The sequence below is a fragment of the Carassius auratus genome, chromosome 11, assembly GCF_003368295.1.
Source record: "Carassius auratus strain Wakin chromosome 11, ASM336829v1, whole genome shotgun sequence".
Classification (NCBI taxonomy): Eukaryota; Metazoa; Chordata; class Actinopteri; order Cypriniformes; family Cyprinidae; genus Carassius; species Carassius auratus.
In genome coordinates, this window is record NC_039253.1 from 17,199,190 (window position 1) to 17,222,897 (window position 23,708).

At 36.7% G+C, this 23,708-nt stretch overlaps 1 protein-coding gene across 6 annotated transcripts in view; it reads left to right on the top strand.

The window, feature by feature from the left end:
* LOC113111230 (SLIT-ROBO Rho GTPase-activating protein 2-like) overlaps nucleotides 1-23,708 on the top strand; it is a 94,264-nt gene that overhangs the window by 65,648 nt on the left and 4,908 nt on the right. For 4 of the 6 annotated variants that reach the window (XM_026275819.1, XM_026275820.1, XM_026275821.1 and 1 more), the window contains 16 exons: nucleotides 918-1,133; nucleotides 4,487-4,615; nucleotides 5,206-5,427; nucleotides 6,901-7,002; nucleotides 8,046-8,243; nucleotides 9,958-10,042; nucleotides 12,861-12,888; nucleotides 13,374-13,404; nucleotides 15,186-15,246; nucleotides 16,495-16,572; nucleotides 16,664-16,798; nucleotides 16,917-17,022; nucleotides 19,580-19,804; nucleotides 22,756-22,835; nucleotides 23,130-23,337; nucleotides 23,499-23,630. In XM_026275819.1, coding sequence (XP_026131604.1) covers nucleotides 918-1,133; nucleotides 4,487-4,615; nucleotides 5,206-5,427; nucleotides 6,901-7,002; nucleotides 8,046-8,243; nucleotides 9,958-10,042; nucleotides 12,861-12,888; nucleotides 13,374-13,404; nucleotides 15,186-15,246; nucleotides 16,495-16,572; nucleotides 16,664-16,798; nucleotides 16,917-17,022; nucleotides 19,580-19,804; nucleotides 22,756-22,835; nucleotides 23,130-23,337; nucleotides 23,499-23,630 — 2,036 coding nt within the window. The remainder of the gene's footprint in view (nucleotides 1-917; nucleotides 1,134-4,486; nucleotides 4,616-5,205; nucleotides 5,428-6,900; nucleotides 7,003-8,045; nucleotides 8,244-9,957; nucleotides 10,043-12,860; nucleotides 12,889-13,373; nucleotides 13,405-15,185; nucleotides 15,247-16,494; nucleotides 16,573-16,663; nucleotides 16,799-16,916; nucleotides 17,023-19,579; nucleotides 19,805-22,755; nucleotides 22,836-23,129; nucleotides 23,338-23,498; nucleotides 23,631-23,708) is intronic. The other 2 variants (XM_026275822.1, XM_026275818.1) reach the window with 1 other exon arrangement.

Consider the following 23,708-nt stretch of genomic DNA (forward strand, 5'->3'; position numbering starts at 1 on the left):
ACACATCCACACGTGTTCTCCTGGGAAATGACTGTAACCCGTTCAATACCCCATAAAAAGCAAGCAAATCCTTTAATTAAAGAGTTAAGGATGATGAGAATAAACCTGGCACCGTTTTTAGTGACATCTGTGCTTTATATGAAGAAAGGAAAGAATGAATGGAAAAGCTGATGATGATTATCTCAGCCTTTTGGATCAGAGAGGAACCCCATAGGGCTGAAAACGTGATGAACTGAGTTTCCTCTTCACAGTCTTTAGCATTCTTTTATTATGAACTCAACAGTGGCTTGTTCAGTAGTCCATCCCAAAATAAATATCCTGTCCTCGTTTACTCACCCTTGTGTCGATCCAAAACTTTAGTTTGGTGAACTTTTCCTTTAAAAACTGGAAAAGAGCCTGACGATTCTTTGCACTTTACAAGAGCAAGAAAAGGCCATAGAGAGCCGCCTTCATTTATGTTTGCCAAATTCCTCCTGTAAGTGTTTCCTATTAATGATGACATTGCAAAGAGCTTATTACATTTATTATGCCCATCAAAGAGGCTGACACCCTCATGAAAGCCAGTGGAGGGAAATAGAGTCCATTAACTTTCTCTCTCTCGCAGACAGCGAGCGATGGCTTGGTATCATTTCTCCGGTCTTGGCAGTGTGTTTGATTGCAAGCACAAGAATGGCGTCACTCTGTGACATTCTTCTCAAAGGAGCAGAAGTTTGGAATGAGATCCTCCCTTCAATCCCATTCCCAAATTTAGCATCTGCTGAATACTAACTATCGAGCTTGGTGGTGTCTTCCATTCATTGGCAACAGTCACAGATGACAGTTACAGATCTTTCACCAATAGTCACTGGGCGGGATGCATTTGCTCTGTCTAATCACCGATTTCATGCACATTTAACCTCCTTTTCTGTACTGCACAGGTGATGAAGACCTATCACATGTACAACATGGACAGCATCAATGCTGAAAGCAAGCTGAAGGAGGCAGAGAAGCAGGAGGAGAAACAGATGAGCCGCAGCGTCCGACACGAGGACAGGCAGACCCAGCGCTCGCCCGACTCTCTCGCAAACATCAAGAACGAGGAGAAACATGTGCGCCGCAGTTCCGTCAAGAAGATCGAGAAGATGAAGGAGAAGGTGAGCTGAGAGATCAGAGGGTTCAAATGCGAAGGGACGGGGTGAGGAAAAAGGAGAAATCAGAGTTTCTTGGACAGTTTACACAGAGAATGTGGAGGGAAGGTGAACGTGGGCAGGAAAAGAATGAACAGATGGAGGGAGATTTCACAGAAATGGGAAAGGTGATAGAGTGGGAGTTGAGAGAGAGAGAGGCTGAAAGATGCAGAGCACAGGGAGATACAGAGGATGCCGTCACTGCCAGATGGTGTTGATGGTCCTAAACCTGATCCTCGACCGCTTTAATGACCTGTTGACAGTGGTTTAATTTATAACATGCGTCAGATACGAAATCCAGGCTTATCATGCCTAAATAACACTATGCTTATCACACAAAGCTCTGAAATAATTGATTCTGACTGGGCACGCCATTCTGTATTCATAAAAAAAAAAGAAAGAAATTAAAAGAGGTGACAAAATATAATAAAATAGGTGTACAGCAATGGTGTTTCCATATTCATTACAATTAAAAATAAAATACTGTAGATAACCAACAGAGGGCTTTTCATGTTAATTTAATTTAATTTAATTTAATTTAAAAAATATTGTAAGTTAAATATGTTATAAACTATATTTTATATACATTTACATGGAAGATTAATGTAAAGAGAGTTGAAGAAATCACTACTGGTGACTAACAATAGTCTTTTCTTGTCATTTTACATATTTAATTTGTAAGTAGCAATGTAACAGCATAAAACACAATCAGCTGGTCATTATCACAAAATAAACTCTTTGGGTGAAACAAGGTCTGATTATACACTCTGCAAAATTCCTGAAATTTCCAATTGGATAGGGTAATAATACTAAGCCCTATACGGCAGCTTAATCCATCAAGTGAATGGCTCCTCTATGAGTGTATATACTGTGTTGTAGAAGGTCATTTGATGATGTAATGAGATGACATGGGGGCAGGGGGCAGGAATTAGCATGTCTGGGCCAGATATTGCTGTCAATCCATGTCTTTGTTCTTCTGGAGTCCTCTGGTTACCATCTCTGTCCAGTACCATCAGCTTGCCAAATGATTGATGGGATCATCGCTGGGTTGTTCCAGGGCCACCTCTGTTTCCACAAGACCAACAGCAGCTCCTCTATGTGTGTCCCACTAGAGAGTGCCTGTGGTCACCCCAGCAGCATTTACAGATGGAAATATAGTACAGTTTGTGGTGGCAGCTCTAACATGAGCCTATTCAGGGAGGGCTAGTAGAAGTTAAACAACATGCCATCCATCATGAGCTTATGTTTAATGCAAGCTTTAAAGCAGTGTTAATTTCGTTGACTAAATATTTTCGTCATTATTTTCGTCACGAATATATTTTTGCCGACGAAAACGAAACGAAAACTAAAATAGAAGGCACTGATGGAGACTAAAACTATGACTAAATTGATTGACATTATCGTCAACGAATAAAGGACGAGACGAAAATAGACTGTGACGAAAATCAAATCAGCAGATGGGAGAGATGAGAGGAATGAGCAAAAGAACCGGCAAAACAGAACAGACTGCATGAGAGAAGAGAACCAATCAGAGCCTGACTTATTGAGACGTGAAGCGAAGGTTTTCAGTTTTTATGAGCTCCCGGGAAGTCGGCATTCGAAGAGGTGATAGGGACTTTAAGCAACAGCCTCTGGTGGAACGGCAACGCCATTCTGGCGTTGTATTGCGCCTGCGCGAATTTAACTGCTACTTTCTGACGTTCTAATTTAACGGTCTACTACGGGAGAACAGCTGATTTGCCAGAGTCGCTACAACGTGAGAGGTTAGGTAAATAAATGTTATGTTTTTAGACTTATTTACATCATACAATATTAAAAACTCCTCTTCTGACAAAAGATTGTCATTTAACGCCAAAAGCAATCCTTCTCTTGCTTTTTTAAATTATATATTTTTTTGGATCTCAATAAATGAATTAATGCTGCGTTGCGCTGTTCTGTTTTACCGTTGCTTAGTGACTTTTACGTTCTTGGCTACAGCGGTGTGACGGCAAACTTCCGGTCGCTGTAGCCGTTCCATTCGCAGCTGTTGCTTAAAGTCCCTACTGTCTAAAAGAGCGACAAAATGTCCACAGCTCACTTCACGTTTGACGACGAACAAAACAAAACAAAGTGTAAAGCACGCAGAGCGCTCATTCGTGGCAAGAACACAACCAATTTGAAAAGACATTTACAGACGAGCCACCCGGACATTTTCTCAAATGTAATTTTACAACGATGTTCTTTTGTTTATTGAGCTAAGCAAAATTGGAATAGTGCAGTGCGTAGATGTTGTAGCATTAAATATTACGAACTGAAAAGTACTGTAAAATAACCCTTCTTCAAATTAGATGCGAGCACAATACTAATACGTAATATCATGATAAATACATTTGATTAATACTAATGTTTAGTATATTTTATAATGTTCTACTTGTTGACAATATCACAAATATTTCTATATTAGTCATGTGAAACATGAATGTTCACATCCTATCATTATACATACAAATCTAGCAATATTGTAGTATTTAAAACATACAATATTGCTAGACAAATGAATACCTTATAAAATCTTGTTACTTTTTTTATCCACCTAGCTGCCAACTTATTAAATATTTACTTTAAATGTATGCACTTATTGTTCAGCTCAGCTGTAAGCTTTAAGGTCCTGGACCTAACGTTATTTTTCTTTTATTGATGGTCAATTGGCAGCTAGTTATTGTTTACATTATCATGACAGTATTTGTTGCTGCATAAAAGCTTTTGAATCGAAATAAAGACACAGTTGTGTTGAAATAAAGTTGAATTTGTGTTTTATATATTTTGGTTAAGTTTGTTTCCTATACCAGCTGTAAAAAATTGTCTAGTAAATCTGTTATTGATTTTAGTCTTATTTTAGTCGACTAAAATACCAAGCAATTTTAGTCGACTAAAATACCAAGCAATTTTAGTCGACTAAAATAAGACTAAAATTAAAACAAATCAGATGACTAAAACTTGACTAAAACTAAAAAGAATTATAGTCAAAAGACTAAGACTAAAACTAAATTAAAATTTAGTGTCAAAATTAACACTGCTTTAAAGGGTTTTAAAGGCTTTAAATGTTAAAATAAACTCATATTTTATTATTATAATTTTTTTTATTATAATTTTTACACAAAAAATTTAAAACCAATGTTTTTCCCCATACTTCTATGACTTTATGCTTGAGTTTAAGATGTTTTGTTGCGTGACAGTAGTAAACACTGACATTGAAAGCCTGTGTTCGTTATGAACTGTGAAAAAAATATCTGTCCTTTTCTCAACCATCGTCTCATCCTCCTGTTTTTTTTTTTTTTTAGCGGCAAACAAAATACACTGAAAACAAGCTGAAAGCCAGCAAGGCCAGGAATGAGTACCTTCTGGCTCTGGAGGCCACCAACAGCTGCGTCTTCAAATACTACATCCATGATCTGTCTGACCTCATAGATGTAAGTCCACCTTTATCTCATCACTCCAAAGAGCCAGTTCAGGAATCTTCATGTGTTTCTAGTCTATTGTTATGAAGTAATGTTTACTAAATCACAAACATTCCTTCTTAAAGCTTTTGATATTTGTGACCCTGGACCAAAAAACATTTTGTGGACTTTGGAACCGTGGACCTGAACAAATAAGCTTTCCATTGATGCATGGTTTGTCAGGATCGGACAATATTTAGCTAAGATGCAACAAATTGACAATCTAGAATCTGAGGAAGCAAAAAATAAAGTTCTTTAAAGTTCTTAGCAATGCATATTACTAATCAAAATTTTTGTTTTTATATATTTATGGTAGGAAATAAAAAAAAATACCTTCATGTGACATGTTCTTTACTTAATATCCTAATTAGTTGTTTTAATCATGCATGGATTAACAGAGTAATGGCTTTTATTATTATTTTATCACTAATTATTACATTTTTTGTACTAATAAAAACAATTTCACTTTTTTTTCTGGATTTTAATTCCTTCCTCAATTCATAACTTTTACATTCACAGCTCAAAATACCAACAGAATGCACCCCTCTTTTTTCCTCTTTCAGTGCTGTGACCTGGGCTACCATGCCAGCCTGAACCGTGCACTGCGTACCTACCTCTCGGCCGAGTTTAACGTGGAGACTTCCAAGCACGGTGGTTTAGAGACCATTGAGAACGCTGCGGAGAACCTGGAGGCCAACGCAGACAAGCAGAGGCTCATGGAGACCTACAACAACGTCTTCTGCCCTCCAATGCGCTTCGACTTCCAGTCTCACATGGGTGATATGGTCAGTTGGTGTGATTATTATTGCTTATGACATGACAGTGGTGAAATGAAGTATTGGAATATGCAGTGATGGTAATTATTTTCATGCCCCAAGCAATATGCCAACAACAGACTCACAATGTGGGTAAACAATGACACACAGACATTCTTAGGCAGCTGAGTGCAGCTTTATTAATGCCAAGTGCTTTTGCTCCAAAATATCAAACATCTTGATGATATCAAGAAATCAGCTTCGCTAAATACCAGTCGGTAGTGTTACACAACGATCAGCATTGTCTCTCTGAGACTGTGTGTCCTGTTGTTATGTGTGACTCTGGCAAGACTGTGTCTCATTGCATGTCCAAACAAACCCAGACACCTCGAGAGGAATGAAGCATTGCTCAATCAGATTGTTGCACAGTGACAGACATGCCTGCTGAGAGACCACAGTTGCTGCAGGCCTGTATTATTATAGGTTGTCATTTAGACTTTCCAGTTTTTATGTTTTATATTATTCTCTATTTAATACAAAAAAAAAATTACTTCTAACCTTATAGGTGCTGTTTTATTTATATATATATATATATATATATATATATATATATATATATCGAATCATGCAGAAATTGTCAGTATTATCTGATAGATAAAGAATTATGTGTCTTAAAATATCACAACTGGTTCTGGTTTTATTTTTTTTTTATTTTATTGAAGATGAGATGTGTTCTTTATTTGGCACTTGTATCAGTGTTTAATACCTACAAACAGCCAGTTAATTCCGTTAATTTTGTTTATTCTTAATTTTATTTATTTGTTTGTTAATTAGTTGTTTTGTTTTGTTTTGTTTTGTTTTGTTTTGTTTTGTTTTGGTTTGGTTTGGTTTGGTTTGGTTTGGGTCCTGTGCCATTATTGTCACCAAACCAAAAATAATGATTTTAACAAACAGGTTTTCTAAGCACTGTCATTGGTCAGTCAAACTTATAGAGACACTTATATACTTATAGAGACTGGGATAGAAGGAAGTATTTTAGCATTGGAAAAAATTAGACACTACACCCCAACATAAACGTTAACATTTTTAATTGCACTGCATTTTTTCTGTGAAATCAATCAACAATGTTTTCTGCTGTGCTGAACTTTATGCTGATGTTTTTGCAATTAGCCAACTTGCATCAGGGGTCCTGGATGTTTGTATGTGTGTGATGAACAGAGCAGCTGGTTTTCCCCAGTGCACGTGTGCCATGTCGTGTGCTCACCCCTCAGGGAGAGGGTGGACCAAAGTGAGCCAGATGTTCCCCAGCTGCTATGTGCAAAAAAGAGAGGGAGAGAGTAGGAAAGAGAGTGATAGAGAGGCATATAGAGGCTTGCTCAGGTTACTCAGTTCTTCAGAGCATATGGGGGACATCAGTTTTATCACTGCTGGAGATGAACTTGCTTTACTTCTCATTCATTATATTGTAGTTCTTAAGCACTCGCTTCTCTCTTTCTCCCTCAGGTGGGTCAATTGTGTGCCCAGCAGCCCGTGCAGGGAGAGCTGATCCAGAGATGCCAGCAGCTACAGTCCCGCCTGTCCACACTGAAAATAGAGAATGAAGAGGTACACATGGTCCAACAAATATAATGTGCACAACAAATGTGTGAACATTCATTCTTTGTTTATATTACATCTGTTTAACTTGAAACTTTTTTGTGCACTTTTTTGTATCAAAGCATTGATTGAGTAAAATGATCTTCAATTCAGCATTCATCTTTACACATACATTCCTAACTCCATGGATTTCCATTCAGTTGAATTATTTACATTTGTACATTTGGCAGACAGTTTTTGTCTAAATCAAACCTATTACAAGTATTATGGCTAATTTGATCAAATGTTAAGCTATGAATAAGAGTGTAACTCCGTTTAACATTACCATTCAACATTTATGTTGAAATCCATCAACAGAAAATGTGGGGGAATTTTTATTTTTTATTTTTATTTTCTAGTAGAAGTGGTTGGACTTGGAAAGTAATATAACAGTCTTATTTATTTTTAATTTTAGTGTTTGAATAAAGCATTAAACTTTCTCCATGTTCTGTTTATTTTTTATTTAATATATGTTTGACTCAGATGATTGTGATATTAAAAACAAAAACTTTGCAGAATGATGGTTTCTCTGACAATGGAAAAAACTAATTTACTTAATCAGTGTTATTGACCCATTTTTCAGTAAACATATTTAAACATTCTTTTTTTTCCCAGAATGTATACATTTTTTATTTAATAATCTAATCTCTTTTCTTGCTTCAAAATATTAATCTAACAAAATGCAGTGAAGTTATTCTCATGAATAATATACAAATCAATAAGCCAGTGGTCTGAGAAACAAACTGAATTCAAGACATTAAGAAATCTTAATATCATATGCAAATTTGTTCCTTGTCTTGTTTTAAGGGATGTTTGGATGCATTTAATCGAAAACAAGTCCGAAATAACAACCAAGAAAATGATTTAATGCAGTTCACCAGACTGTAAAATGAAATATCTTGATCAAGTGATTGCAGCAGGAGAAAATTATGTTGCTCTATTTCACTCGTGTTCTTTGTACGTTGTAATATTGCCAAAATGTAGCAACTATAATGTTCATACTCCTTCTCCAGGTAAAGAAGACGATGGAGGCCACTCTACAGACCATCCAGGACATAGTGACCATTGAGGATTTTGATGTGACTGACTGCTTCCACCACAGTAACTCAATGGAGTCGGTCAAGTCCACTGTGTCTGAATCTTTCATGAGCAAACCCAGCCTGGCCAAGAGACGAGCCAACCAGCAGGAGACGGAACAGTTCTACTTCACGGTAAATGAGATGGAGAAGGAGAGAAATCAGTTTTATACAGGGTCACAGGGTTGAAGAAAGGGTGTGGAGGATTGGACAGTGGGAAATCTGTAGCTGAGGGCATGAAAGGGCAGAAAGAGAAATGGGAAAGGAAGCGGGTGATGAAGGGAGCGATAAGAGACTGAGTGTTTGAGATACAACTTAATGTCCTTTCTACTCTGTCAGAGTCTTTTAAGAAGCCTTTGACTGAAAAAACAGCAGTTAGAGGAGACTGCTGCAGTTAACTGCTGTTCATTGATCTGAGCTGGTTTGAAGACTGAAATTGTGTTTTATTGTAATTCGACAAAATTACAGAGGAGTTTGTTCTCCAGACACATTTACTAAATACTCATACAGCAACAGCAGAATAGCAATGGCCAGGGTGCCACTAATAGCACTCTGTGGTAACCTTGTAAGGGAGACTGGGGTTACATGGGGATGTTGTTGTCAACTCAGTAAGTATAGGGGGAAAAAAAGCAAACAGTTTTTTATATCAGTTGTTTTTGTATGATGGTTTCAAACATCCAGTTCAAAACCTCCCAAAATAATATTATTTTCTATACAATCAACTCTGTGTGTGTGCATATATATATATATATATATATATATATATATATATACACACACACACATACATATATACATACATTTATACATACATTTATATGTGTATATGTGTGGCAGTTGAAGAAAAGGTATTCTGTATTTTTTTTAAATGTGCAATATATTTTTATATTTAATAGTTTAAAGGTGTGTGTGTGTGTGTCAGGTTCTTTTTTCATTTCTTTCCATTTTAGCCCCATATAGTGTGACAGCTGTTGTCAATGTGTGTTCAGTAAACTCTATCTTTTTTTCTGACCAATAATGGTTGAAATGTCCGATAGCTTTTTGCAGGCAGTACTTTAAAGTATACTGTATGTCTATACAGAAATTGGTTTTCTGATACATACCTGCTTTAAAAAAAAAAAAAGTGTGTACAAAAGGTAGAACAGTAAGAATCCATTCACTCTGGTGTAACATGACACATATGATCAATGGAAGCACAAGATTAGCAAGCAGAGGTTTGTCACTTGATGTTGTGCAGGCTGTTTTATCACATCCTCTTCATTAGGTCCTATCCTGGGGTATTCCTCCCCTCTATCTGCCTCTCTCCGCTTTCCCTGTAACTCCCCATGTAACTCTTTCTGCCAAAAGCACTAGTGCATGGCTCCATGTGTTGGCTATCCTTCCTGAGTCTGCATGACTGTAATGCTGGTATGGCTGTGATATATGATGGATGAAATTGTAAGCATCTGTCTACCCAGCTCCCTCATTCCCTCCGCGGTTCAGGTTTCTCTCCATCCGTCTCCTGACTCCTCTGTCTGTCTCTCCGCTGTCAGGTTTCCATCAGGTCAGGGTTCTCACCCCCAAAGAGCCATAAGCTATTAGAGCACATAGATCCATTGCCTCCCTCTGCTCCAGTGGATATGAAATTAATGTTTACGCCAACAAGATGTATAGTCTCAATACTACACAGCAAATTGAAAGGGGTGGAGGAAGGATCCTTTGCCAGAAAGCCGAGAAGAGGAAGGAAGATTGATTATACTGCTCACTTAATAGCTATTCAAATGAAATTTCTCAGCAGCGTTTGTTCATAAGTGTTGAGATGCTCTAACAGTTGTGCTGGAGTTGAAACTTTTTATATTCTCTATTTCAGAAACTGAAGGAGTTTCTGGAGGGCAGGAACCTCATCACCAAATTACAGGCTAAACATGACCTGATCCAAAAGTCTCTGGGAGAAAGTGAGTAATCTTTCCCGAGTGACTTATGCATGTGGGTTTATGAGCTGTAGTTTGGGCACATTTTGAATGGGAAAGCTAATGCCATCAATAAGATACTGTGGATGTAATATTGCTTTTGTTCAATAAGCAACACATTAATTTGGAGTAAATTATATTTTAGACATGATAGTATCAGTTATTTTGTGCTTAACAAGTGAAAATACTTCAGAATAAAGTCAAAGCAGAATCCACCTTTGTAGGCCTACTTCTCAGAGAAACACACAGCGCCCTGAATCAGTGTTTTGAATGAATTGGTTGAGAAAATGATTCATTGCGAATCCTTTATAAACAGGGGTGCACATAAGTGGTCCGCAGGTCCGCATGCATGGCCGGAAAAAAAATGCGTAATGTAAATATGTACTGACAGCGCATTTGCGTACCGACATGTTTGACAGCTGTTAATGCACAATTACCATTTTAGATCACAAAATGTAGTACCATATAAGATTTATATTCAACCTGAAAGCATAAATCTAGGCAATGCCTACCGTTTCAAAGCACGATGCAAAACTGTGACATTCATCCACTGACGCTCTTTAATCAGGAGTGCTAAATCCGGAAGCGCGTATACTTACTGTACTTGCCAGCAACATGCCAAAATAAAAGCCTGCTGATTTTAAGTTTGAATATGATGAAAACACTTTTGTTTATTGATTTTCAGGCGCTTTTTTCCAAAGCAACTTAAAATTTGGGGAATACATAAAGCAATTCTTCCTAAAGAGGCAAACAAAGTAGTGGGAAATATTATATCATACTATAAAATAAATGCATTTGTATTTAATACTAGGACTGCTTTTTTATTTTTAATAATATTACACACTATTATTTAGTTTATTTACTATTATTTAATACAAAATAAAAAAACTATATAAAATGTAATAATAGTATAATTATTATTAATTCATTTGTTATAGTTGCATTTAATGGGTCACGCTATATGCAGTGTGAGGACTAAACCAAATCTCCAGGTTCTCTTATGAGAACCAGGCTGAATAATTTATAAAGACAATATGTTTACTGTACATGAAAACAAATTATCCAGTACTTGGATTCACGACTCAATCAGACTGAAAAGAATTTGTCAACACCTAAATGAATCCAACTGAGCCTGATCTTAATAAAAATGTATTTGTTTGGAAAGGGTGGTGTAGAGAAAATAATCTGATCAATAGGAAACAAGAAATATATGGAAGCTCGTTTCCGCTACTGAATAATATTTTTTTAAAATGTAATTACGACTTTTTATCTCACAATTCTATCCATGATACAAACTCGCAATTCTGACATTTCTTCTCAGAATTGTGAGATATAAACTCGGAATTGCGAGTTATAAAGTGAGTATTATAGTTTATTGTATTATAGTTTTATAGTTATAGTTATAGTTTACGTAGATATTATAGAATATCTGTTAACTTGCAATTGCAATAAAAAAAAATTGAATTGTGAGATGATAAACTCGAAATTACCTTTTTTATTTTTTTATTCATTGGCAGAAACAAGTTTCCATAAAAATATGAATGTAACGCTCAAATCTAACTAGCTATTTTCTCAATTTTAATAAAAAAATTTATTCAATTTGCACATGCAAACGAATATGTGAATTGTATAGCGAAATTTGAGGTTCAGATAAACTTTCAAAATCTGAAATTAGAATGCATTTTCTTTTCAGATTAATGAAAAATAGTGCATGTAAACATACCCAGTCACTTGTTTCATCTTGGAATGAATCCGTTATTTGAACAAATCAGTTGAGTGAATGATTTATATTACTCCCTCATTAAGACATTCATGTGTTTTGTTTCCAAATGAATCAATATTTTTGAATGAAGTAAGTTTTGAAATGTAAGCTTAAGGATGGTACTGATGTCATCAGTCTCATCAGAGCATGAAGCTTTAACAGCACAGTTTCGCTCAGTACTGCTGTCCTCTGTGCCTTAGCATGATCTTATCCACTCAAGGCAGTCCTGGATGGTGGAGGTCAAAGGTCATGTGCCATGATAAAAAAAAGAAAAAAAAGAAAATGAGTCTGTGTAAGAAAGAGAAGGGCACAGCGGGGGTTTCCTCCCATGTTCATTCCTCCAGTCAGTTCGGCCTGCCAGTGAACAGGAAGTGAAACTGAGAGATTCAGACTGATGGCACAGAGGATAACGAAGAGATAATTAGGTGTGATGGAGAGAGCAACGGTGTTAATTACTCTACCGTAAAATAAGCATGCTAGCTGAGATGATCTGTTCATTTTGATCTAAAGTAGTGATTTTGTAGATGTTAACTTTCCCCTCCATTACACCCGTCTTCAGTCTCACATGATCGTTCAGATATCATTCTAATATGCTGATTTGGTGCTCAACTTAATAATGTAAAGAATGAAAGATGTATAATTATTTTGAGAATGTTATTAGTAATTCATAGTGATAAATTTAAATGAGCATTAGATGATGGTAAATGTAATCTAAATGTAAAAATTATACAACTGACAGAATGTTCCAGCACCAATTGAAGGAAACAAAGTGGTTTGGATGATCAGCTCAATGAAGTCTGTTGCACGTTTGATGGGGAAAATAGCACATTGTGATGCCGCTGAATGTATTTGGAGGGTAAAGTTTGGATATGAGGTCACGTCCCACAGGAAGGTCCTTGTGAAAGACGAGAAACGGGACGAGTGTGTTATTCCCTAAAGGAAACTGTGTCCAGCTGTGGCCTCTTCCTCACACATCCAGCCTCCGTCTAACTGTTTTTCTCTCTCTTTTTCTTTTTTTTCTCCTCTTATTTCTCCATTCAGGTCAGAAGACCGACTACTGCCTTGCCAGGTGAGCGCTGTGGGAAAGCCAACAAAACCAAACAAGATGCAAACATTTACACTCAAGAAATAACTTGGTGCACGTGCAGATGTCTCAGGGCCATTTATAGATGAATATCTTGTCTAGACACATTCATCTTTTATTCACATCTGCTGATTTATTTATTGACGCCAGGAGTAGGTAATTTACTCTACAGTTATAATGGAGTACGGAAATGGGAATGAACCTTTAAACAAGAGTTCACAGAAGAGACCAAACAAACGCTTTCACAACTAACACTACTGAAAGCCTTTCTGAGCGCGTGTGTGTGTGTGTTTGTGTTTAAGGCCAGTGTATTAAAATATGACCCTTCTCAGGAGGGTGATTTCTACTGGTCTAATGGCCACAGGCAGTTTGTAAATTGAATGTGGAGGGAAATTAGAGGGAAAATGATCCATCGTAATGACAGAGCTTTCTCTTTTTCTTTCCATCGCTCTCTTGCTTGTGTCCATCAGCGGACGGAGGAACTCCACTGTTCGGAAACAGGTAATTATCACCATTCACTGGTAGAACTGACTCCGAATTGATTCTGGATCAATCCACTAAAGACCATAATCAGTTATTGTTATTGAAATCAATATTCAGGACAAACCATCACAGTGGTGTGCAGTGCTGGGAAAACAGTGGATTGGCATATATGTCATAAAATAGTGTGCTGATGCTTTGTGCAAACAAATAAAACTTATTTTAAACGTCAAGTGCAAAAAGGTGTTAGCTGTTCACTTTATATTCAAAGGAAATGTGTTCGCTCAGGACATAGTTTGTCATATAATAACTGCTACAGCAAACAAGATGTGCACTATTTTTTATGTATGGGTTGTATGTTTGTTTGTGTTTGTGTTTGTTTGTGCATGCATTTATTTATATTGATGTAATTTATTATTTATTTATTTCATGCATTTGTTTTCCTTTTTTGTTTGTTTTATTTAGTATATGCTCATTCTGATGTGGCCTTTTATTTACTCAGAGTAAAAGTCACTGATATTAGGTTATTATTAATCATTAATTATTTTTCTTTTTATGTAATTAATTTAGCTGGAATGACAGCGATTATTTGTACCGAGACAATGCTTTGTAGATTTTCAGTCTCTCCCCAGCCAACCCATAAAAAAAAAATTAATTAATCTAAAATAAATAAATTCAATTCATGAAATAAAAATTATATCAAAATAAATAAATAGTATGAATACTGTTTATTTATTTAATAAATAGTATTCATACTATTTATTTATTTTAATTATTATTGTTTATTATATTATGAATATTTCTATAATTAAACAACAACAAGGACACAGAGTTCAATGAGGTCATTCTCCTGTATACATAATCCACGTTTATTCTATTTCTTCTGGCAGAACAGAGAAGATATATCTTATTAAAACTTTTATGCAGGATCTTTGGCCAGAATTTGTCAGTGAGGTTGAAAAATTTCATTGAAATGCTTTAAAAATCATTTTGGAATTAACACTCCCAACCCTACTTACATGTGACGTGTGATGTGTATTTGCATGTTTACTGTCTTTGAATATTTATTTAGCTGTAAATGGGTTTTTGTGTTGTGTATGTCTCTTTTGGATAAGTCATATAACAGTAATAAAGCAGTGCATTGGGCAGATGGCAGAGGGATACATTTGTAAAATGGGCCAGTGAGATAAATTTAGTGTGCACGTCCTACAACCTAAACCCTAGAGGGGTTTGCCACCCTACAGTATGGGCGAACAAAGAAGACCCACCGCAGCGCCTCATTTAACCACCCTAATGTTCATGTCGCCCTCTAGTGAGGGATAATGATATAAGAGCAGTGTTATGTGACTAGAAAACAAACGATTTGAGAAATAAAAGATTTATTTGGGGAAAAAAATCCAACTGATGATTTATACTCCTATAAGTATGTACGAGACTTTGTGAGCTGGACTCTGAGCTGTAAAGTTCAGGCTAGACCTGGCTCAAATTCTGCTTCGCTTAGCCTTTTCCTGCTTACCCAAATAAACAAAAGGAAGCTGTGGAGAGAAGCGGTCTCCTAGCAACCATTGCCCTAGTCCCCCATGGCTCAAACTGTGCTGCTTTTTCATCCCTCCTAAATCTGTCTGATGCCTGCCTCCCTTTACAAATATTATTATTATTAAAGTACTCTGCCGAGAAACAGAGACCCTTGTTCAGAAAGGTTTCCTGTGCTGCAGAGAACCCCCTTGAACCTTCAAACCAGACCTGCATATTTTCTCCTTCATATTTAGTTCATTTTTTTCTTCTTCTTCTTCTTCTTTTAGGAGTCCAGCCAAATCATTCCCTTGATGGTGGAGAGCTGTATTCGCTTCATCAGTCGACACGGTGAGCTCTCTCTCTCTTTCCCTGATGAAATGAACAAAGTGTTCTGTTCTGCTTCATCTATTTTTCTATCACACAGTATATACAACTTTGATTCCTCTGGCACTATCCAAGGTTTTTTTTTTTTTTTAACTAAAGGATTCAACTCAATTTAATCCCAGCTTTATTTATTTTTATATACCACTTATTACTTGTGTCATGGAAAATCTGATATATCAAGGAATTTAGTGATTTCCAAAAGTTAATGGAATTGATAAGTTAATTAAACTTTTTTTTCTGGTTGTGCTCTGTTAAAAGTATTTGATAGCCTAGAAAAATTACTTCTCATTTTTAGAACATTTAGTTTAAATCCTTATTCAGAGATTGGATGGACTAGAAAAATCACGGTGAAGTCACGGATTGGTCAAATGGGGTGGAAACTCCCAAATATGTATCTGTCTGATAGACAAATGAGTCAGATACTTTAGTAACTGCTCTGACTCATTCAGTAATTCATAATATAAACAACAACAATCTCTTTTGAAATGATTCACCCGAAGAAAAAGAAAAAAAAAACTGGCTCATAAGTGTCGTAATTTTAATGAAAAACCTTCAACATTCATGGAACAATTACATTACACAAAAACTTCTTTATAGTGTGTGGTTTTTTTTTTTTATTATTATTGTTATTATTTTTTACAATTGTAAAATGTTCTTCACACTTAAAAAGGGTTATTTTAAGAACTGTTCTCTGATTTCTTTTTTTTTTTTTTTTTTTTTGAGAAATAAAATAAAGTACTGTTATGGAATAGCTGAAAAAGAAAACCTTTTGTATTAAGTTTTTATTTCAGTTTTTAAATCAGCAACTTTGTAGTTTGTAAATCTGCCACTTTTAACATGATGTGTTTTTTAATTGTATTATATGTGGGTATAGATAGATAGATATTTTTTATTTACATTTAGCATTTTATCACACATTTCAAAATTATTTATTTATAAAAATATAAAAAAATTGATTTTTAATTATTAATTTATTTATTTATTTTATTCAAATCACGTTGAACTCAGACAAACTAACAATTAAACGTTTATTTTTATTTATTGATATATTTTTGCCATGATGCTGAAGATTCAGTCGACCCAGCTTGGTTGAGATAGTTAGGCTTATATCAGTATCTGCTATGAAGTCCAAACACTTCAAGTGCCAGAGTAAACCAGTACGACACTTCCTGTCGGTTCTCTGTCCATAACGTCATGTCTGTGTTTGTACAGGTCTCCATCACGAGGGCATATTCAGGGTGTCTGGTTCTCAAGTTGAAGTCAATGATATTAAGAACGCCTTTGAAAGAGGTGAGTCTCTCTGGACGCTCATATGCTGAGTCTTGTTTTATCTATTTCGAATCACGTCTGCGTTCTTAAAGGGTTCTTACTTGTGTCTCAGGTGAGGACCCGCTGGCTGGGGACCAAAACGATCACGATATGGATTCCATTGCTGGAGTGTTAAAGCTCTACTTCAGAGGCCTGGAGAACGCCCTCTTTCCTAAGGAAGTCTTCCATGACCTAATGTCCTGTGTCTGTGAGTGTCTGCTTTATTTTCTACACCCACGGTACACGTGCGCACTGCAGACCAGATTAGACAACGGAGAAGCTTTTGTCCTAAATAAACTCGTTTCTTGTTCATGTTGTTTTTCCAGCCATGGAGAACCTCCAGGACAGAGCTGTCCACATCCGCAAATTCCTGCTGTCTCTACCCAGCAACACCCTGGTTATCATGCGATACCTGTTCGCTTTCCTCAACCAGTAAGTCCAACCGATCAGTTGGTCCGGATAGAATTTTCCCACCAAAGTCATTGGGTTCTTTTGCTTGTCTGTGATTTTTAACTCAAGACGAGGTCTGTGACAATCATTTACTCCCCCTCATGTCCTTCCAACCCCGTATCACTTTCTTATGTCCAGGGAACACAAAAGAAGATGTTTTGCAGAATGTCCCAGGTGCTCTTTTCCATATGAAAAGGAAAGGACAGAAAATTACATTTAAATTTGGTCCATATGGCTTTGGGCTCAGTGTTCCAAGTAATTTCATAGACTACTACGTTATTATTCAATTAAAAAAAAAAAAATTCTGGCAAAAATGCTGTATGATTTAATAACATATGTCCATTCGTCATTTTTTTATTTATTTTTTCATCCCTGAAGATATGAGTTTTTCAGTGAATAAAGTTAGTGGTTTGGAGTAAATGATGACAGAATTATTTGAGTGAACGATTCCTTTAAACCGGCGCCAATCTACCATGATTCATTACAGCTAACCTTATCCCAGCATACAAAGCGCTTGTGTACAGTCTAAACTTACCATTTTACGAGACCTTCTTACTACAAATTGAAATATTCTCTTACCAAAAAGCGAAGGTTGGCCTATACCCAACCTCAGCTGAGGGCTCCAGCACTCAAGCCTCTTGGAACGCGTCCCTCTGTATCTCAGCCTCTCGGTCTTCCACTTTTTTTCCCCTTGTGGTCCTTTTGAAAGACCCTCCAGACCACAACACCATCTTAGTTTCTACTCCAGCAGGCGTGTCTGGTTTTCCTAAAGCATCTGAACCCTTTCCAGCCCTCGTATCACAGCCAGAAGGGGGAAGCGAATGTGTGCTGAAATATGGTGTCGCCATCAAGCCACCATTAGTGCTCCCCTGCTGGACGTCTGTAGCCCTGGGTGAATGGCTTCTCTGTTTGCTCTACGGCCGATAGATCTTTCCTCTGCTATAAAAGTCAATGGAGGTGCCAGAATAGGTCTCTGAAGAACTGCCGCTCTCTCTAATGCGCTCTAGCATTCATTACGGCCAATCATGTACATCGTTCGTAGGTATGCATGGCATACACTCACAAATACACATCAAGAGATCTCATTTAGTGCAGTAAGAAATAAACAAAGAGAGATAGGTTATTTAAAGCTCTTATGCAGCTGTAACTGTTTGGGCAGGACGGTCCCATAAATTTGTTTTGGAGCCCCTACTGCTTTTATCCTAACCCCCGTTATCCCAAAAACACACACGGTTAAGGACACCTCTCCCAACATTTTGGACACATCCAAGTTTTCAGTAATCAGAAGAAGTGGACATATTGCAGAGTAAGAAAGGAACAAATAAAAAGTTGTAACAATTCAGAGTATTCTCACAGACACACATAAATGGGAGAAAGCTGGCTTAGGCTCTTGATAAATGAGCTGTGTAGATAGAGATTCAGTCTGTTTTTCACATTAGTCCAGCAGGAGCTGCTCTCTCCATGAGAATAGTCACATGATCAGGGATCGTTTTAACATGTTTCTGGATAGTATGACTTTTTTGTACATTTTTGTTGTTGTTTTGTTTTGATATCTGGTGCACTTCAAGCCAATGATCAGTGGGTTAATATATAAAGATAGAAATGTTCTTAAGTATAGTTCTTATTTTTTCTATATTTATTTATTTATAATTTTTATTTTTAGGACTTTATTAATTATTAAGAAATGTTCTTAAGAGCAGTGAAAGTGCCATCCTAATGTTTTTGTGCAATATTTCTTATCTAAGAAAGTCTTGGGTTAATAAAAAGATGGACAGAATGCAAGTGTGTCGAGACGGAAGTTTAATTTCTTTTAGCTTGACACAGCATCCAAAAAAGCAAGAAGAAACATAATTGGCAAAATATAGGATATGGAATATGGAGGTTGAATGATGAATTGTGGGAAACCATTTAATTTGTTTTAGTAGATATTGAAATTAGCTTTTTTTAATGATTTTTTATTTTTATTTTTATATATTTATTTTCTTTGTTTACCTGCATGTCATGTAACCATTAACAATATCAGAGAACAGTGAACTTGCAAATGTGTTCTTGTTACTAAAACATTTACTTCAAATAAATCTTAAAGTCAAAGTGGTATGGCTGGCACAAATAAAATTGATTCCTGTGTATATAATAAAATAATTGAATGTAATAATTGACATTAAATTTGCACATTTGAAAGGACAGTCCTGAGCCAAATTGAAAATTCTGGATGCACTTGGATGAAAACCGAAAATCCTATTTAATAATTATTTCATGTTTTTTAATTTAACTCAATATTTTTAGTGATAATAAAAAATAAAAAAAAAACTTATATTGAAAATTAAACAAATTAGACCAAAATATATTAATATTAAATATCAAAACATCACTTTTATGCAGTTCTATGCAAGCGTTGCTCAGGACTGTAATACTACACCATGCACTATTGCAAACAAGAGCATATAATGATATTATAACAATATTTAAGCTAACTTTTCATATCCGGTTTTGTTTTTGTTTTTTTTACTCTGTATTTTTCTCTCTCTCTTTTAACTAGTCTGTCCCAGTACAGTGATGATAACATGATGGACCCCTACAACCTGGCGATCTGCTTCGGTCCCACACTCATGTCTGTGCCTGAGGGCCACGACCAAGTCTCCTGCCAGGCACATGTCAACGAGTTTATCAAAACCATTATTATACATCACGAGACCATCTTTCCAGGGCCCCGTGAGCTGGAGGGGCCCATCTATGACCGTGGGGGAGCCGCTGAGGAATACTGGTGAGTCTAGAGTGAAGTTGGTTACAAAAAAAAAGTTAGAAAGAAGGATGAGACCGAATCCCCTAATCTTGGCAAAATTCATTGGCAGTGAATACTGGCCCCACATTTTATGGAAGCAGCTGCTCAGCCGAACCACAAAACCAGAAATCAGTTAATCAGACGAGCTTGATTTAATGCAGAATCAGTCAGACATGATGTATTGAGCATTATAAAGACCAACAGAGCCCTACAGGGAGTCAGTCACTTTTTAAAGTTCCTCCGTATATTATGCTCATTTAAGCCGTCAGTTCAATGGTTGAAGGCACAGATACATTTCCATGTATCAGCACATGACCTAGACTCCCAAAAGATGTCACCGTGAAAGCAACCAGAAGAGTGGCCGGCAGCCAGAACCAAAAACCGCCATCATGAGATCCTTTTTTAAATTAAAAACAAGGTTATCCTAACCTGCTCAAGGCCAAGTGCTAATGAAATGCCCTCCTGCAGCTTTTTAATAACTGTTTTGAATGTCATAGAGGAAATGACTTCAGATTGCTGTGTCATCGTGAAAAGAAATCAACGCATCCAGGTCAGGTTTGTTTGTGAGATGCAGGCTCTTTTCATGTGGTTTTCATGCACGGGATTGTTTAGATTGCATGGGTGGTGTAATTAAGACTTTGAGCTGGTGAGATGATGTGTTTTTAGCTCAGGGTTTAGTCAGAGTCTTGTCTCCGCTTCCTGAGGCTCTAAGTCACGTGAAGTCGACACACGTTAACAACATACTGTAGACAACACGCTGCATGCTCAGTTCCTGCCCTGATAGGAATTACTGTTCGTTCAGTATTTTAACTTCATTTATAGCCTCAGATCTGAATTTGAGATGCATGTGAAAATTCAGGGATTTTATCGAGCATATAAAAGCATTTTATGGAGTCATGGTGTATTATTAAAAATTTTTAAATTTTGATTGAATCTCAAAAAGTTGTGATGCCCTAAAAAAAAAAAAAAGGACCCAGACAGTTTTGACAGTGAAATTAAATTTATGGAGTGTCCTTAAAATGCTAAAGTAAAAGTCAAAGATTGATGGTGAGAGCAGAATGAGATATCCAGCGTCTCTGGGGAAGACATTAAAAATCACAGCAGCTTCGGACCTCCCTGAACACACACTCATCTGCTCGAGGGCGAAGAAGCCGCATGCATCATTCTACCTTAAGAGCCCAGATCAAAGCTACACTCGGTCTCTCAGATGGACTGACAGGAGGATCACAGGATCTTCTTCACCAACTAACTGCTCAATAAAGATTCACTGAAACTGTGATGGACGTGTACTTTGCCAAACCTGTCTGACAGCGTCTCCCTACACACACCAGGCAGAGATTAGTGCATTATACAGTCATTACCCTCAGGTTCCTCCTGTCTAAAGCTGCTTTCTAATGAAATTAAGCTTTTCATTAGCCTAGGCTTCATGCTTGCCAACTGTCTATGTAATAAACTGGGATGGTCTTAGTGAGATATATTCCAGCTGGGTAGAGCACTGTACTTTCACTCTACAGAGCTTGAATTTCCTTTTATTAATAGAGTGATGACAGGAAATTAGGCAGTGTTTTTGCTTGGTTGCTCAATAGGAGATCAGGTTGTTCAGTTTTTTGGCTAAATTAATACTAGGGTATTAGAGGGATTCTTGGCCTGTGAATGGCATAACAGAGTTGTTATCAGCACTGAGGCCCTTGTGTCCTTGGAAAAGAGCCATTTTCCTGTGCATTAGTACTGTGTTTGTTTTCTGGTCACAATAGATTCCGTGCTGGAGTTGAGTTGAGTGAGCGCAAGTTCAGTTTAGAGTCAAGAGGCCACAGGAAAGGCCAGCTTTGATCCTCGTATCTGGGCTCTGCTTCCTGTTTTGCTTCAAAGAAGCTCGGACACTCTGTTTCAGGGCTGAAGAGTGAGACATAGAAAATCATAACTGGTTCTCATTCACAGTCGCGTGCTTATTTTAGGATCCTTCTTCTGCTCTTTCCATCATAACTATAGCAGTAAAAGTTTGAATAAATATACTCATTCTTGATTATTGCTCATTTAAAATTTTTTGAATAATAATAAGGTTGTAAAAACCATGAAGTATTGTCAAAAAAATATGGGTATTTTATGGGGGGGAAATAGTGTAATTGTGGCTCAAAAATGGGTCCTGATTGGGTCATGGACAGCAGGGGGAAAAGGATGTCAATACAAATAATAAAACCATGCATTTATAATCATATAATATATAATCATGCATATTAAGAATAGTAAATATAAATATATAACAAATCTAAATAATACAAATAATAATTATAAATAGTCGTATGAGCTTTTAAAAGGTACAAATGTTTCTAATCAAACTTTCTGTGTTGGTGCACTTTTTATTTATTTATTTATTTACTGTATTTATTGATTGATTTACTTTTATTTACACTACATTTAAAAGTTTGGGGTCAGTTATTATTATTTTACTTCAACAAGAATGCATTAAATTGATCAAAAGTGAGAGTAAAAGACATTTATATTGTTATTTCAGAAGTTCAGTCTTGGTTAGCATAAGAGACTTCTTTCAAAAGCATATTAAAAATCTTATTGACCCAAAGAAACGGTTTGCTAATTTATTTACTAAATTATATAACTTAAAATGGAAATTGATGCCTTAATATATTTTATGTCTACAAAAATTAATCAAAATAATCCTATTTAAAAATCTTTCAAGAATTCAATTAGAAGCTGTATGCTGTAGAACAAAAGGTCTTCGAGATCATACATTTACTCAGGTGTTCAGTCAACTTTACATTTTAATTACCTTTTTTACTTGTTAATGTAGATGTGTGCGTTGGATATAAATGTTGGTGTCTGTATTAAAGCAATGGTTTAAGTTTGTGTTGTTGTCATTTTTATTGTTTATAATTGAGGGTTTCACTGATGCATGTTTCTTGTGGTCAATTCAACAGTGATAGTCCACACATTGAGCCCCCCCTGGTGGATGAACCTGCCCCTGACGCTGCCTCTGAAATCCACAACAGCGATGATGGTGAGCCCAGATGCCATTCAGACCGTACTAACAAGCACACATATTTTTCATAAAGACACACTGTTGCCGCCAGCACAAGTCAGCTCATCGTGGAAGCTCCTATTTCCCGCCCTCTTTTGTCCATGCACCCTTTCTGCAGCTCCAAACCTGTTATGATAAATGTGCTCTAACCTGCCTGGCTTCCTGTGTAATAACCCTTCAACTTTTCCTTGTGCTCTTCCTCCCTTCTCACTTTCTCCCCTTCCTGTCCTCTTTATCTCTTTGTCTTTCCCTGTCTTTCATGTCTCTAAATAGTAAAGTCAGGGTCCTTGAACGTTTCAGAGTCTGACCCCATTGAGGCCATCGCACGTTTTGACTACTCTGGACGCACCAATCTTGAGCTGTCCTTTAAGAAGGGGGCGTCTTTGCTGCTGTACAGCCGTGCATCTGACGATTGGTGGGAGGGTCGCCACAACGGCACTGAGGGACTGGTGCCGCACCAGTACATAGAAGTGCAAGACATGTAAGCTGTCTGCTTTATTGATTTGAATTAGTGCTATATCGATCAGAACTGCTTATTTAACCAGTTATTCAACGTCCTACTAGTTATTACTGATTAACTATCAGTAAGACCGCCCCATAGTGTATGTGAAATCTAGAGGTGTCTGTGATTTTGTGTGATAGGCCGGATGGATATCCCAAAGCTGACTTAGAAGCTTCCCATGATGCTGTGGAAGAGAAGGTGTCCACCAGAGCCAGTGCTGGCTCACCCACTGGAGGCCATGTAGCTGATATCTACCTAGCTAACCTCAACAAGTAAGCTAACAGTTCTGGTATACATTAATATGCATTAATAAAAATGGTGTGCAAAAAAGAAAAAGTTTTACATATATA